Source organism: Vicia villosa, unplaced genomic scaffold, assembly GCF_029867415.1.
Source record: "Vicia villosa cultivar HV-30 ecotype Madison, WI unplaced genomic scaffold, Vvil1.0 ctg.000320F_1_1, whole genome shotgun sequence".
Classification (NCBI taxonomy): domain Eukaryota; kingdom Viridiplantae; phylum Streptophyta; class Magnoliopsida; order Fabales; family Fabaceae; genus Vicia; species Vicia villosa.
The window spans coordinates 922,157-939,963 of NW_026705142.1; the positions used below are offsets into that span (position 1 = coordinate 922,157).

Below are 17,807 nucleotides of genomic sequence, written 5' to 3' on the forward strand. Positions count from 1 at the left end.
TTAGCATCATGGATCAACCACCACCATCATATATAAGGAGGTTAGACCAACAATGACCTATTAGACCTCCACAAAATGTGAGAATGCCAACATGTGTCGCTCATCCCATTGCTCTTTGAGGTGCATTGATTAATCGACTAAAGGAACCATTGGTAATGACAATGTCTTTTATTAGAAAACAATTAGGCGTGGTGATACATGATATCATGTATCATTTCTCTAAACAAATTGTTGACATTTTAAGAGTCAAGTCTACCATACAAGGAGTTCAAGGGAGTCAAGCTCAGACAATATTGCTACTTGTCCTACCTAGACCAAGACATGAATAAAGTCTACCTATTATCTTAATGAGTTATTTGTTGAAATCATAACAGATCCTAATTGGTTCACCTGCAAACTCAATTAAATGAAAATGAGCCCAATTTTGTTATTAAGCCCAGAATGTAAAGATATTTGTGGCAAAAGTAATTTCTGGATATCAACTTTAGAAAGCAAAATACCATTACCTGTTGCTAGCAAGAAGGTTCTAGGATCTGGAGATCAGACATAGATATGTCTTAGAAAACACCTGATCTAGATAGGAAATCAAAGCAGGGTTTCTTAACAACAAAACATATATATTTTATATTGATATTAGTTGGCCCAGACAGTTGTGATTGGAACTGTGGGACGAAATCCTTCTAAAACCATAATAAAACTCCTATATAAGAGGATACATACGCAAAATCATGGCACATACTCTTGAAAACCTAAAAATGTTATCCATTGCCTGATTCATTCATTGAATCGGACGTAAGAATGTTTTACAAGTACCACCCCCATCATTCCTCAAAATCGTGAAAGAGCTCTCAAGGACAAAGCTTTATTGGACCTTGTCATCTTATCGATTTCTAAATTGTTGTTGGGATAATTTGGTTTGGATAAGATCATTGGCGACGCCTGTGGGAATCACTATATACACCATTCTTTTTCCTTTCATGATAAGATGACCCTTTCCGGTGGCACTGGTGATCCAAGTGGCCAAGAAACAGGAACCTTTGCAAAAGGTAATACATCACTAGTCTCAGGTCTAAGCGCTTGCCTTCTAGACAAATGGATATTTAACCAATGGGAATACGTATCCACCATGGCAGGAAGCGACATACCATGTCCCCTCGGATGAGAATATCTACCATTAAACAAAATAATAACCACCATCTAAATTTCATCATTGACAATTTCAACATGTCTCTTGATGATAGTTGTTGTCTCCTATCACAAGTAAGCACACTCCTCAAAACCCCCAATTTGTATGTACAGACGGGTCTGTCGAAGCAGAAGCAATGATATTTGTCTCAACAGGAGGAGTAACCTCCATATCATTAGTACGAGGCGCCTCAGCATCCGTATGCGGAGTATGCGCCTCAATAACTATCTCCGGAGTAACTATATAGTAGCTCTTGCATCTACCTCTGAAGGATAGGACACCTTTGTCGTATGAGGAACATCTGCCTTTGCCACCATATGCACGTCATCCTGAACCGATGGAGATGGTGCATGAACTTAAACTGGATCATCCTCATCATCTCTCATCCATCCATAAGCGGATCTAGATCCTCTATGTTAGATAGTGCGGGGTGCACGAAATTGAGCCTGATCGGCCAGCCGTCTCTTGTGAGAATTGGTCGGTGCCACTCTCCTTGCCATGAGATGCAGGTCCTCTACATCACCTCCTCTCTCTCGAGCCCTCGCATCAGCTCTATCACATTGTCAACCAGCAATCGTACCATATGTGTCTCTAGTCTTCACAGAAAACAAAACAAATATTTATAACTTACCGGATTTTTCAAAAATTCCGAAACTTATGAACTTTTTCAGAATTTTTAAAACATGCGGTAACGAAGCAGACTTATTCAAATTTTCTGAAAAATCTGATAAAAATGCAAAAATATTTCCAGATTTTTCAAAAGATCCGGTAAAAATGCATACCTTTTTCAGGATTTTATGAAATGTTCTGTTGAACGTATGCATTTTTACCGGATATTTTGAAAATTACAGAAATATTTATGCATTTTTACCACATTTTTCAAAAAATCCAGAAAAAGGTATTCATTTTTACCGAATCTTTTGAAAAATCCGGTTGAACGTATGCTTTTTTTACCAGTCTTTTCAAAATATCCAGAAAAATTGTGCATTTTTACCGAATCTTTTGAAATACTCGATAAAAAGCATGAAAAATCCAGAAAACTTAAAAAATACGATAAAAAATTATACTCACTTGTCAATAACAGCAAATATGCGGCAGTGTCTCTAAAATTTCCAGAAAATTACAAAGCTTTTGTTAAACGTCGAACTTCTCCAATACTTTTTATGAAAGGAAATATAAAACTGTACAGGGCTGATATGGTAAAAACATAGGGGGTGTCAAGTGCAATTTAAGAGGTGTCAAGTGCAATTTTAGAGAGGCTATGCGTATGAGTCATTCAAGCCCATTTAAACTTTCTTTTCATACCGAAGACATTACTAGTCTATCATAATACTTTTACACACACCAAATTTACACTCAAAATAAAATAAACAAATAGAGTGTTACAATACTAATCGCCAGTAAAGAGTTACCACTAAATAAAAATTTATTCAAACACTATTATATTAATAAAATAATATAAATCCTCGAATTTGTCTTTCAATGAGACTCTCACAAGTGGACGGTAGAATTTGGTATCTTGGATTTATCAATCGCAAGACTGGATATCAAGTTTTCAAAATATAAATAAATAGATATTTTTGAATAATTAGCATAGTAATAATATTAAAAATAAGTTATTAACTAATTATTAAAATACATTCTCAATTGGTCAATGTAAGAATAACTATTCAAATAACTAATTATGTAAAGAATAATCATCTTATCTTCGTCATACTAAATTAATTAAATAGAATAAATAAAATTGATATAATAAAATTGTAATTGATTAAATCAAAACTCCAAATTTACAATGTTTAAAATAGAATACATAAAAATTAAATTATAATTTTAATTAAAAAAAGTTATGTAATTTTCTTAAATTTTATACACATAAAATAAATTAATGAATAAATAATACATATAAAATACTCCTAAAACAAATATTTATAAAGTATATAAAATATTGGGGTGTTACATCACATTATTCCTCCAAGACCGTAAGAACCTCATAGGAAGGTGAGAGAAGAACAAGATGTGTATGTGGGAGATGATGCATTTGAGGGCATAAAATGCCTTTTGGATCTTCATTATAGTGTTGGAGGAGTCCAAGTGCTCATGTGGGGGTATCTTGCCACTATATTCTTCTATTGTTTGAAGTCGAAATTGTCTTGGTATTAGTTGTTAATTTATCTTTTCATTGAAGCGGAGATGAATGATGTTTTAATTTTCTATTTTTTGTCTCGGCGTGCTCAATGATGAGATTTTTCTCCTCGACTTTGAGCTAAAGATGTTGTCTTGAGGGTCATTTACATGAGGGTACAACTTTAGGGGATTCCATTGTTTCAATCAACTTTACCTTTTCCTTTAGTTGTCTGATTTGTGCTTCAATTATGACATTTGTGTTGTCAAACATGTGTCACATCTTTTGAGGCGTCACATCTTTTGAATCTTTTCCTTATCGTTCCTTCTTATCGAATGAAAATAATGAGGGTAGGACCCCACTCTCCATCATATGGTCTTCGAGGTGAAAAATCTCCATGTATAAGTTTGTTGTTTTGGGAATTGTGGTTTTCATAGATGATTTGCCTTTTGAGCATTTTGATGAAGCATTGCTTCTCGTTACTATTATGTCATTTGATCTTTAAGGCCTAAGAATCTTCAACTGGTTCCCACAATGGACACTAATGCTCATATATTAATTTTTCAGACATGTCATTTGAGCTAGTGATGCGAGATTTGATCCATTGGTCATATAACTTCGATCTCCTCTTCTACTTTTAACTCCATCGATCCTCTAGATGCGAGGGGAGAAAGAAGTACATGCCAAAGATACTTATTTGTTTATGGTAAACAACGTGCTAACAGATATCAAACGAGTGAATTATTATCCTTCGAAGATGAGATCCCTATCTATAGAGTGACTAAACCCTGATACACTATATGCCATTGTTATCCTTGTCGAGATGATCTTAAGGATCATTGGTGGATAAATGTGGATATGTTCATGTAATAGACTCCAAAATAGGTGGTATGACCTATCCAGTATGAATGTGCTCTATGTAATTCGAAATAGAGCGCTATCACTTCACAACTTCTAAATACTGATTTAAAGGAGTGTCAGTTCACATGAATGACACAAGATATGTGAGACTACGCAATCTCATATAATATTATCATCCAATATTATCGAGATAAGTAGCTCAAAAAACAACTTTAGACTAGGGATGGCAACAAAACCCATACCCGCGGGTACCCACCCGAACACGTCCTGAAGTTGACGGGGGAAAATCCGCTTTGCTTGAGTTTGGGTTCGGGTTTGGGTTTTCCTCGATTACAAAATATGGGGTCGGGTCGGGTAATAGGGACACTAGTACCCACCCCGAACCCGCCCCGTTTATTTTATTCTATATATATTTTTGATAATTTAGAATAGTAAATACATAGCCAAAATTTTGATATTTTGATTTAAATTTATTATTTAAAACATTTAAAATGTATATATATATATGTTATTTTTGAAATTGTTTCATTTTATTATTTATAGAGTAATTTAATTTTGGAAAAAATAAATATTTCTATTAAAAAAATTGATTTTACTAAATGGATGATGGTGGGGCGGGGATACCCGAACCCAACCTGAATCCGTTTGAGTCGGATTTGGGTTTTAATTCTCCATCCCCGTTTGAATTTAGGGCGAAGAACGGAGATTGTTTTGGGATTCAAATTTGAGTTTGAGGGAGGTAATAACCGTCCCCGACCCGCCCCGTTGCCGTTCTACTTTAGACTATAATTTATGACAAAATTTAGATTGAAATGCTTAGCCCCAATACCATTAGAACTTCCATCCTATGAAATCCCAAATTTCGTAGAGCATATTCCCCTTATTTCTATAACATTTTTGTTTTGTTTTGTTATTTTTTGGGTAGGGTTGTTTGACTAACTTGAAACCAAAGCAACCACTATCCATCAGTTCCAATCCATGAACCGAACCCTCCATTTCAGACCGTTCGATCTCACAGGTGTTCAAATCAAACGATCATCATTCTTTTGACGCAGAACCGCTTCGGTGCAACTTCATCTCCTTCCCGAGTAAGAATCGAAGCACACCGAACCTTCCTTTCAAACTCCTTCTCTCTTCTCCCAAAATTCACCAAACCCTAATCTCCGAAATTTCTTCCCCAAATTCACACCTCCTGAAGACCCAGATCGTTTTCTTCTTCCTCCAATCCACTTCCATCTTATTCGTAATCCTCTTTTGTTTCCGAATCATGAAGAAGGATGAGATCAAACCCGACATTGAGAAAATTGGGAAAGAAAGTGAAGATGTCGAACCCATAGAAATCGTTCTCTTTCAAGTGCCCGAGTGTTACGTCTACATAGTAAGTCTTGTGTGTTTTTATTGATGGGTTTGTTTCAAAATTTGATTTTGATTCATTTGTTTTTGAGAATGGTATATGATAAGAAAGTGGATGTTCAAAATTTGATTTTGATAAATTCGATTGACAATGGTAATGCTCAGTATCAATATTTAAGCTTGTGTAGAAATTGAGGCTTGGAATTTGAAATTTTGTGGTGTGTCAAGTTAATGGATTTCTACTGTTTATGCAGATACCTCCAAGAATGAGTGCAGCTTCTTACAGGTTTCATATCAATTGCAAATTATAGCTTATGATTTATTGTGATTGAGATCTTTTTAGTTCATAGTAGCATAATGTTGAAATTAGTAATGTACTTTACCTTGATCAAGAAGCAGTAGTTTTCAATGTTCATCATGGAAGTTTGTTGCGTTCGCGATATTTTGATTGTTTTGTGATGGGATTGATTTTCAACTTTTTCCAGTTTTTGGACTTGATTAACTTTTACCTAGATGTTTCTGGTAAGTGTATAATTGCTCAGCATTTATATATGTGAAGTTCATTTCAGGGCTGATGAATGGGATGTTAACAAATGGACATGGGAAGGGATTTTGAAAGTTGTTAGCAAGGGAGAAGAATGTATCATAAAACTAGAAGATAGGAACACAGGTAAAGATCACAATAAATCTTCTCTAATTAGATTATACAGTTAATTGTTTTGTTTCACTTAAATGAAATATATGTAACTAGGTGAATTATATGCTCGGGCATTTTTAAGAAATGGGGAGCCGCATCCTGTGGAAGCTGTTATTGACAGCAGCAGGTGGTTTTCCATAACTGTCGATAGAATTTTTCGGTTGTTATTATCCCTTTCTGTACTTTTCGATGCTAAAATAATTATGTGAATCTTCTGCAGGTATTTTGTTCTTCGCATAGAAGAGAACATAGGTGAGAAGTTTTATCTAGTTTATTCATACCGCCCAGTACCCACTTTCAATCATATATATCAGATTAATGTGATGTTTCGTTATTTAAGTAATCTTTGAATTTTGAGATCGAAATAGGAAATCCTAGTTTTTAGTCCTTCTGAATGGTTGAACAGAAATTTCAGAAAGACACATTGAAATATCAATGTCATTACTTGTTTGAGTTGAGAGTCTTGAGACTAATATAGGATACCTAGTTTTCAGTCCTACTGAAAATGTGAACGAACAAGGTGTTTTAGCAATCATAGATATTCCTAACATCATAATCTTTATGCTTTTGATCAAATTGTGTCAAAATCGCAATCATACTCTCCTAATTTGTCTATATTGAGATAATCTACTGTAATACAAGAGAAATTGATTATTTGTTTCTTTAATGCTAAGTAGCTTTAGTTTTATTATCATGCGGCATTAGCATTGCTTCTTTTTAGCGGAAGGAAGTTTGGACATTTTAAGTTGGAAAGAGTGTTGAGTTTTACTCCCATATTATCAAATAATATTTGTCATTCTTCTGCACTCTATTTCTTTTTACTAATGAAATTTGGTCTTAATTATTGGAAAATTTTGCAGGTGGTCGCCTTCGGCATGCTTTTATAGGCATAGGATTCCGAGAAAGAACAGAAGCTTATGACTTCCAAGCTGCCTTGCACGATCATATGAAGTATCCTTCCATCTAGCATATTTTGAATTTGCAAAATTTTACTCTCATTATCGGCCAAATTCGGCTTGTTTTTCTTACTCCCCGAGTTTTTCCTAAATTGTTTTGAAGATACCTGAACAAAAAGAAAACTGCAGAAGAGATGGAACAACATTACCAGCATAGTTCCTCAGTTGATTACAGTTTGAAAGAAGGAGAGACTCTTGTGCTTCAAATAAAAAACAATGTATGCAAATCTTCATTTTCTGTTATGCACGTTGTTTTTTTTTTTTTCCAGTCATGGTCTCTATACTGTCCTATTTATTGTGTGCAGAGAAGTGGCGGCAATGTGAAGTCCAAGTTTTTTGAGCTGAGTCAAAACAACTCCTCCGAGGAAAAGAGCGAGAAAAAAGAATCTATACCTTGTATTAAGTTACCACCACCTCCTCCATCACCCGGTTCCCCTGTTGTTACACCGGAGAAGTCTCCGACAGACTCACCGACAAAATTGAGACTTGAGAAACCCGCTGAAGCCGAGACCTCTAAAATCGTTAAAGAAGAAACAGAACATGAAAATCCTTCTGAAAATCAAAGCACACAGGAAGTAGTAGATGATGATTTTGGCGATTTTCAAGCAGCTGGTTAAATACCCATCCAGTACGTAGTTTAAATTTGCGATGATTAGGAAACATGCAAAATTACCTCATAGCTGGTTACTGGTATATCACAGATTGTTGATTCAGTTTGGAGATTCAGTTATGTCATAGCCTACAATATATCATTAAGAATCAACCTATATGTTTGTTTAACCGCTTGGTGATTATCTTAGTTGCATTACGGGCTAGTAGTATGAGATTTTTTCCTCCCACTTGAGTCACTTTATTTAAGTTTACTGATCAAGGGTTCATAGCTTTGTTGATATCATGAATGCTGTTATGCTCAATGAACCATATTCAGCGTTTATGAACTTGTTTTCTGTTCCCTTGTATGTTTCAAGTTGGATCCTCAGCAGTTTGTAACACGATGCAGGGGCCTCTAGAACCGTTAAATATAGAGAGATGGTGTTTCAATTTCAACGATTCTAGAGACCATTTCACCGTGGCTAGAATTAACGATTCTAGAGACAATTTCACCGTGGGGTGGCCGAAGAGGGATCTAAATTTCCTTTTAGTACTCAATTTTTTAGGGTTTGTGTCTTTGTGAGCATTCTCAAATCTAGGTTGGTATTGCGTGAACTTCAACTTTAATCAAATTCTGAATTCTCTCATCAATTTAATTAAATAGACGACTATTCTATTAGTTGCAGGTAGATCTAAATACACAACTCTTTGCTCTTTCGAAACATTTTTTGCTAAACATGTTTTGTTTGGTTTTTTGGAAGATCTAAAAGCAATTCTAAAGTGTAAAATTGATTCTAGAGTGATTTTGAGATATTTGATTTTTCTAAACTAGAATTGATTCTATTTGAAGTTATAATTTATAGCATTTGAATTTAAACTTGATTCTTAAACTAAAAATTGTTGTTTAATTCACTTTTTCATAAATGTATTTAAACATAAATAAATTTTGCTAAATTCAATTCTATTGAGGGGTGTAATCCGATGACATATCCTTTGGTTTGATTTGGTTGGTTTGGTTGATCAACTTATAATATTTTTTTTTTAACTTTATTTGTATGTGTATTCTTTGCTATTGTGTTTTCACTGTATTTATACTATTACTTTTTCAAATAGTATAACTTAAGAATTGTTTTTGGGTTTAATAAAATTATTTTACACTGTCAGTGCATGACCCATTTTCTCATTGTTTTTATTCCATACAAAACAAGGACATGATTTAAGCCGCATAATTTCTCTCTCTTGATGAATCCAATGGTTGATATTTCTTCCTCTCATCTCTCATTTAAAAATGCTCTCACTTGATATGCTCCATATATATATATATATATATATATATATATATATATATATATATATATATATATATATATATATATATATATATATATATATATATATATATATATATATATATATATATATATATATATATATATATATACTAGTAAGATACCCGTGTGATATTGTATAAAATTTAATTAGATACGTATAAATTTAAAATGAATTGTTTAATTATGAATGAAAAATATCATATAAATTCAATTATATTAAATAATTATATAAAAAAAATTGTAAGTTGGAGAAAAAAAATGAAATTTTAACATTTAAAAATAAAAAAATTATCTCTCGATTAATAGTAGTTGTTGATTAAAATAAAATAGATATTGTATTGATAATGACCCGTGAAATAAAAAAAAAACTTTGATGCAATATAAAATATATTTAAATACAAATATAAAATGAACAATAATCATATAAATTTAATTGCATTAAATAATCATAAAAAAATTTGAGATGGAGAAAATAAAAAAATAAGGATATTATCACTCAAATAAAGAAAATGATTGATTAAAATAAAATAGATATTGTGTTGATAGTGACCCGTGAGAAAACAAATTTTTTAATTTTATTAAAATTTAAAAATAGAATTTTTTTAGGAGTAATAAATAAATAGAGAAAAAAATTAAAAAAGAAAGTAAGAAAGTGTGAAAAAAATGTGAGAGAAATTTTAAATTTTAATTAAGATAGAGAAAGTGTGTAATGATCAATTAAAATAAATTAAATATTGTGTTAACTGTGACCCGTAAGATAAATAAATATTTAATTTTATTAAAATTAAAAAATAGATTATAATTTTTGTGTTAATAAGTAAATGGAGAAAAATTAAAATGAAAGAAAGAAAGTGTGGGAAAATGAAATGGGAAAGAAATTTGAAATTTGAAATAAGAGAGAGAAGATGTGTGTTGGGGAGAAAAAGTTGAATCCTAAATATTGCAATTGACATTTGGCAAAAGTCTTCATCTTCAATGGACAATAGAAAAGTGATAGGGTGATTTTGTTAATTACTATTTTGTCCAATTTATAGTGTAATATATTTTAGTGAAAAGGGTAATTTTGTCTGTTTGATCAATTTCTTAGTAATATGTAGATAGTAAGTTCAATTGTTAAAACATTTCCCACACGGTTATAACTAATTTAATTTTATCAAAATGTTTTCCTCTCACGCAAAGCCACATTAACTAATTCAATTTCTCAATTAAGGAAACATATAGTGCTATAAACTGGAGTGATGTGAAGCCAACTTTATTTCATGCAAAACAAGATAAGAGATAAGAATAAAACTATAGTGCCATGAAAAAAACTAGTGCCTCATTTGTTCTAGCTGTCCTTGTAGTAGCAACATTTCTGAATGGCTATAATGCTGCTGAGAGTGTAGAAAGCGGTAATCAACCTAAGAAAGGTAAAGCTAATATTAAAAAATCTCATGAGCTATTTAAGTATTGTTTTAATTACTGTAAGAATTTCTAATAAGTTTAAATTCTTCCTTCTTTTTACCTTTATAACTGTGTGCATTGTTTCCATAGTTGCAGTAGGAGCAGACGAAGATAATTGCTTTCCGGCAGGATGTCTTATTTTAGACTGTAACGCATTTTGTTCGACAAGAGGCTTTTCTGGCGGCATTTGTGTACCGCCATTATTGTGTTGTTGCACTTTAGGAGTTTGAGAGATCTATGTTTGATAATTGTGCATTCTATATATGATTGTACAAGTATATCAACAAAATAGTCTTTAAGGTTCTTATTGAGAATTGCATGTAATAAAGTAAAACACCCTTGCACTTATATGATGTTACATACATGATTAGACTAAAACAATCTTGATGGTTGTGTAATAATATGATGTTACAAAATCAAACATTTAATAAACAAAGGAAGAGGTTATGCCCATGTTGATATTGGTTTAATTACAAATTCTAAGTATGTAAGATTTAGTCAATTTGTTGTTAACATGTAGTTTTGAGGTTTTATGGATATGCTTGTTTTAAATGAAATAGAGAAGAGAGAAATTGGTGAGAAATATCAAACTTCTCTTATTTGGTTTGAAAAGAAGAAGGAGAGAGAGTAATTTGATGTGGATGTCATGCCTTTTTTTTTTCTTTCTCTAAATTGTGGAAAAAGAAGAAAGAAGTCTGTTATTTTTATATGTTCCATTTATTGCTCTAGTCATTGTATAGTAGCTGCTATTGAAATGAGATCCATTTGATTAATGCATTCCATGATGTTTAGCTATTTAAAAGCAAGAGATTAATCGGAATACATTGTGAATGTAAAGTAATTTTACACCGTCGTTCAATTAGAATGAATGATTTTGAAACATAGTATGAAATTAAAAATAACTCTTTTTTACAAACTTTGCATAACCGAATTTTAAAAAAATAATTAATTACTAATTTTTATAATATTTATTTTTTATAATATTTTTTTGTTTTATTTTAAAAAAATATGTACATTCTATTAAAAATAAGTTAGAAAAATTTATAAATTATTAATTCGAATTTAAAGTAAAATAATTAAATTAATTTAATTAAAAATGTTAATTGTCATAAGAGCATTCCAGAATTGTAAAACAGACGACACTGACTAACACTTCCTTAAGATTAACCTAATTGTTAATTGAACTAACAGGACAATCTAGCAGAACTAACAGTTAAAGCCCTAACTAACTCATAGTAACATAACTAATTAACAACCATAATAGAATTTCCAACTTAACTAACTACCTCAAACATAATCTCAAACTCCCTCAACAAACTCAGATCTCACCATTCATCTCATAACAGAAATCTCAAAATCCAGTGGCCCTAACAGCTTCATCCATAACTAACTCAACCAACCTTCACCGCTGTATATACTATCCTTCATCTTCACCTCTAGAGACGCCATTTTTCACTCTCCATCACCTTCAACACTCTCTGAAATCTCACATTTCAACACCCACCATAACCATTCTCACCATTCAACTATTCATTCATACTTTAACATTACCTCTCCCAATTCTCGCAACTTCGTCATCTTCTTCCTCCCTCAACCATACTCTTTAATACACACACCACTCCCAGACCTTCAATCCACCTCACGCACCATTTTCATCCCTGTCTCTGAACCTCCATCTCCACCGCTTTCACTCTCTCAGTTCATCATACTCCATCACACCTCACCTCATATTATCAGACACAACAACTTGAAAACAACTCAAGGTAACGCCACAAGCTCGCACACATGAATTCACATCAAAGAAAAAAGTTCAAGAAAAACATACGAACAGAAGAGTTGAAGAAGTGAAGAAACAAGAAGGAAAGAAGATACCTAGTTGTGATTTCACTAGAAGTTCGTCGTCACCGTCATAGGTAGGTGCTCCTTCATCCATGCGTTTCTTTTTCTTCTTGACACCGCAATTAAGCTTAAGATTGCCTAAATCATTCTCCTACCATGCTACTTCATACTTGGATCCATTAGCGTTTAATTTTAGTTTTAGGCATTTTTAGGTCCCCCATTTTTATATCCACTATGTCCCCCGTTTCTATGAAAAAATATAATAGCTTAGTATGATTCAAACCCCCCTTGGTGGGTAAAATTCTCCCCACATCTCATGGACATGTAATAACGTAGGACATTACTTTCTTTATCGCTTTCTTTTGCATGTATGTATGCTAATTAAGATAAAACCAAAAAACGATAAATAACTCTTTTCAAAAGACAAAAATAAAGCTTGATCTAACGTCAAGCATTTTCCAAATAAAACTCAATTAAACACCGCACGCGAGTGCTTGGTCTAACGCCAAGTACTTTATCCTATTGCACTCCATGCAATTGAATAAAAAATAAATCAAAACAAAAACACTTGATCCATATATCAAGTTGCCATTTCCAAACTTCTTTTTCACATTAAAATAAAATGGAAAAGGAAGTGATTGGGCACATGCCTCTTTCTTCCCCAAGACTTTGGATACTACTCACTATGCCAAATTTGGCTTTTAGCAGCACCCCTACGAAAGCGCTTTTAGGGAAAAGCGCTGGTATAGGTTTCGCTAAAAACAAAATAAAAAAACACGCAAAAAAAGCGCTCTTATAGGGGGGTTACGAAAGCGCTTTCAAAAAGCGCTGGTAAAGGCATGGGTACGAAAGCGCTTTTCAAAAGCGCTCTTATAGGTGGGTTATGAAAGCGCTTTCAGAAGCGCTGCTATAGGGGTAAGACTACGAAAGCGCTTTTGTCCTAAAAAGCGCTGGCAAAGGCCTAGGTACGAAGGCGTTTTCCAAAAGCGCTGTCATAGCTTCCCATTAAATTTTTAAAATAAAATAAAACTCACAAACCCCTAATTCTCAGAATCTCCCTCTTCTGTTAATTCAGTCTATTTCCCTCATCTCTCATCCACAACACGAACTCCCTTATTTCACGAACTTCCTCTGTCGTACTTCCCTTACGCGACCTTCATCTTCAGCTCAACCCGTTCACCACCGGTCACCGCCGTTCTCAATTCCATCAACACCGCCGCAACTCACGAAAGTCTCTTCTAAAACGCTATTCTCAGTTCCTTATGTTTTAGTATCCCTAATTTGTTTTTGTTTTTGTCAAATCCCTAAATTCAAGAATTAGATTATTCATCCAATAAGGGTTTAACCAAACACATCAAAGAAAAACACTAGTCTTCTCTTCCCGCCCTGAAAAATCAGTATCGGTGTGGATTTTGGCAATGGACGAGGAAATGTCAATTGCTTCTCCTTTCTTCGATCCCCAAGACCTCACTGCGCGAGAGTTCCACAAATACGGGTAACCTTTTCTTCTTCTTCTTCTTAATTTCCATTTTCTTAACTCCAATTAAGTTTCCGAGTTTTCATTGAGTTAGGGTTTTAGGGTTCATGCCTTTATAACTAATGCTAGGTTTAAGTTTATAAATAAATAAAAAAATAAAACCAGTGAGGTTAGGGTTGCAGAATTCACTAGTTAATTGTTAGTACCACTTCGAAATTGAGTGAAGCTTAAGCTCATAATGCTTCTTAATTTTGTAGCTTTGAAATTTTAACTCACTTAGATTTGTTGTTGTTGATGTACTTTACTTGATGAGGCGGCAACATGGTCTCTCTTGTGGTTCCTTTATGGGAAAGGAAATATATTGCTATCCTTGGATGCTCTGTTTTTAAGGATTAATTATGTCTCCTCCATCCTTGATTCTTCTATGATGTCTAATTTTTTATGTTTGTTTCCTTAAGTTTACTGACCCATATCATACTCATTGACTAACACAACACCACTGATGTTTTGGCTTACTGTTTTGATCGTCATGCTATTTAATTCAACATATTGAAAACTTAACACGTTATTGAAGGCTATCCTTATTTCAATCTTGAGATAGAGTTTGCATGTTGGTTGAATCTATTAGTATTTACTACTAATTCACCAACGTTGAATAAATATTAAAGTTTGCTCAGGAGGAAATCATTTTCCTCATATGCAAATGGAGACATAGTTTTGAATAGAGTGCCTTTATAGCTTATGTCCATAATTCAGTTCTACTCTTTCTTTGGATTACTTTGGGTTCTCTTATGCTGATACTTTTAAAAAAACTTGTCTAAAACTTTTTTTCTTTTCTTTTACAGTGACAGAAGATCTTTCTAAAGAGCAAATAATGGTAATGTTTGTGTGATACACTTAATGTGACCAGATAATCTCTACCTATCCATGGAGTAAACTTATTGAAATCTATTCATTTCTCACAGGTGACAGGAACATCATATGTAATGGTCTGTGAGTTTGTTACAGAGGATCACCCAGCTCAATTGTGCCTTAGGATGGTTCAATGGTTGGAAGGTTTAGCTTCTAAAGCACTTGACTTGGAAGCAAAGGTATTATTTACCTATATTTACTGCATGGAAAGTTTATCTATTCACAAGTAGCATGTTATTTTTTTATTTTTTTTCGAATGATGACATGAGTACGACCACCTTGAAGGTTGTATGTATGGTGCTGCATCTGATAACTTTTAACAAAAAATTATTGAAGTTAGCAAGGAGGTATGTCCAGACTCCAAAGAGAGGTGAAAATATTAAATAAACGATTAATAGAGCCTTTATGACTTGTGAATTTAGCTATAGAGTTATTATATTTTAATCTAAAAGGTGAAATGTATTTAGCCGTATAAAATCACGACTTTTCAAGCTTAGTCCCTATATAAATTTATCCAGTTTTAGTCTATTTTGAAAACATTATACAAGATAAGATTTCTTTATGCCGATCTGCTGGACAGGTGAGCAATGCATAACTTTGATATGATAAGATTAGGATTTCATAGTCCATAGTTCAACAATTAATATCTGAATGTTTTCTTGTAACTTAAAGAAGAATTTTACTGTGATTGTCAGCATAGCTTCTTTTGTTTGTTGTCTCGTGGCATGTCCATTTATCATGATTCTTTGAGTCCTCCTTCAATGCTTCTCTCATGTTCCTTAATAAATTCTTATTATATTAGGGGACAATGATGGTTATCCTAAACTCTTAAAGCTATGATGAAGGGTGGATAAAATGAATAAGTATAGTGTATACTTGAATATTACAAAATTACTTTGATGGTAATATGATCTTGGCCTTTCATCTACAGGTATGGCTTGAACATAATCGATGAGTTTTCACTTCTTCAATAAGTTCTTTGATTGATTTCATTATGTGTTTGTCTCTCTGAAAGCTTATCTTGGTACAAATCTTAATTTTTTAGGTTGTTTCTTACTTTTTTTGAATCTGTTATCACTTAGCATACTAGTTACTTTTATATACTAGTTTGAGGTCTGGTTGTGTGTATTTACACTACATGTGAGTGAATCCTGCCTATTTGTTTTTCCTTCCTTCAAATTAGAAGTATAGATCCATTGTTTCCAAAAGTTAAGTGATTCTTATGTTCAATAGATTAAAATTAAATAAAGATTTATTTGAAAAATGTTGTTGCAGCTGCAGTGTATTTTATTTATAATACTACTTTATAATATAATATATGCTATTTTAAAATTTTAAAATAATGTGTACTGCTTCCACCTTGATTGTGGTTTACTATGTTCAAAATTATGAAATGATTATTGAAGCAATGGCTCATGGATAAGTTTAATTGTTTTTCTTTTCTTTACGACTATGAAGTGATTATTGAAAGAGACTCATGGATTGAACAAGTTCAACTACTTCATTCCATCCTTATTTTTATTCTATTATTTTTATTTTGTAGATTGTGAAGATTTTCAGTCATTTGAAGATGTTCATACTTTGCAGGACCAGGACCGTTTAGTTGTTTAGGGATGATTTTCTTATTGTTATAATATAATGTGAATTGGTTTAGTTGTTTTGGTCATGTTAGAAATATGTGAATCGGTGTATATATATTTTGGATTAATTACAATGGTCTATAATGTAATGGTATAATTATAATGCCTTTTTTGTATATAATCGAAATCGCTTCTTTGTTGAAATAATGGGATTACGATTGTAAATTATGGGTTTATGGGATAACAAAGGTAAATTATAGGTTCATGAAATAATGTTGCCAAAAATGCAGGTTTAAAATTATAAAAATAATAGGTTTATTAAAAACAGCGCAACCTATGATAAAAAAAAGCGCATAAAAGATAAAAAATAAGTGCAACCTACGAAAGCGCTTCTGGAAAAGCGCTGCTATAGGGGGGGGGGGGCTATGAGAGCGCTTTTCTGGAAAAAACGCTCTTATAGGGTGAGCTACGAGAGCGCTTTTTCCAGAAAAGCGCTCTTATAGGGGGGTCTACCAGAGCGTTTTTTTCAGAAAAGCGCTCTTATAGGGGGGTCTACCAGAGCGCTTTTAGAAGCGCTTTTGTTACCTACGCCAGCGCTGGCTTTCACAACGCTTTTAAGCGCTTTTAAAGCCCAAAAAAAGCGCTTTCGTAGGCCTTCCGTGTTGTAGTGACTGTAGAGCTCTCTGTCCAGAGGCTTGCCTTCCAAGATAAAACACTCTAAATAAAACGAGTATGATTCCTTCTTTATTGGACTAAAAAGGGAGTGATTGGGCACATGCCTCTTCCTTTTCGAGTGCTAGGGTACTGTTGTAGACCTCACTGTATGAATACTTGTCTTTCAATAGAGAAATGTGACTATACTTGCCACACCTCTTTCATAGCAAATCTTATGGATTATCCCCACATTAAAATCAATCACAACTCAACAAACCTTCTTTTTCCGCCTTAGGGCATGCATTTTTTTATAGAAAAGAACATGTTATTTCTGTTCTACCGCAATACAGACAACACATAAGTCTCCAAACGCGGGCGACAAAGTCTAACTTCTAGAACATGAACGATAACATCGTCCACTAAAAACAAACAACAACCACTTATTTTCTACCCCACTAACTACGAGGCTCTGATTTCTTCATTGAACTATGGAGATACGTAGGCACAAAGTTGCAAAACCGAGGCAAGCATACTAATTAAAAACTTATTTCCCCCTAATTGAATCCAGAATAATAAAGCAATAATCACAAGTAAACCTAAATAACACCCTTACACGCAAAATAATCAAAACGGTTCTCATTGAGTATAATGGATGTGAGTGGAGCTAATACCTTCCTCCCGCGTTATCGACTCCCGAACCCGAATTTAGTTGCGAGACCATTTTCTTTCACTTTTAGGGGTTTTCTCAATATTGTCCCTTTCCTTTGGAATAAATAAAGTTTGATATCGACTCTGTATTTTTTTG

At 33.2% G+C, this 17,807-nt stretch overlaps 1 protein-coding gene and 2 long non-coding RNA genes across 3 annotated transcripts; all 3 read left to right on the forward strand.

Moving 5' to 3' along the window:
* Positions 1-5,071: 5,071 nt before the first annotated feature.
* LOC131626740 (uncharacterized) lies at positions 5,072-8,222 on the forward strand. Its single transcript, XM_058897575.1, has 8 exons — positions 5,072-5,547; positions 5,777-5,808; positions 6,092-6,192; positions 6,274-6,346; positions 6,440-6,471; positions 7,080-7,170; positions 7,279-7,393; positions 7,481-8,222. Exons 1-8 carry the CDS (start codon positions 5,437-5,439, stop codon positions 7,790-7,792), a joined length of 867 nt encoding a protein of 288 aa, XP_058753558.1. The 5' UTR covers positions 5,072-5,436; the 3' UTR covers positions 7,793-8,222.
* Positions 8,223-10,342: 2,120 nt separating this feature from the next.
* LOC131626741 (uncharacterized) lies at positions 10,343-10,941 on the forward strand. Its single transcript, XR_009291269.1, has 2 exons — positions 10,343-10,506; positions 10,631-10,941. It is a non-coding gene; the product is annotated as an uncharacterized LOC131626741 (long non-coding RNA).
* A 2,506-nt stretch (positions 10,942-13,447) lies between these two features.
* On the forward strand, positions 13,448-16,506 carry LOC131626742 (uncharacterized). Its single transcript, XR_009291270.1, has 4 exons — positions 13,448-13,874; positions 14,702-14,947; positions 15,571-15,699; positions 16,312-16,506. It is a non-coding gene; the product is annotated as an uncharacterized LOC131626742 (long non-coding RNA).
* Positions 16,507-17,807: the final 1,301 nt, after the last annotated feature.

Bases quoted from the DNA above. Each gene is read 5' to 3' on its own strand.
- LOC131626740 (XM_058897575.1), top strand. From the start codon at position 5,437: ATGAAGAAGGATGAGATCAAACCCGACATTGAGAAAATTGGGAAAGAA. The intron at 5,809-6,091 runs GTTTCATATCAA...AGTTCATTTCAG, and splicing joins ATGAGTGCAGCTTCTTACAG to GGCTGATGAATGGGATGTTA. The intron at 7,394-7,480 runs GTATGCAAATCT...TATTGTGTGCAG, and splicing joins TGCTTCAAATAAAAAACAAT to AGAAGTGGCGGCAATGTGAA.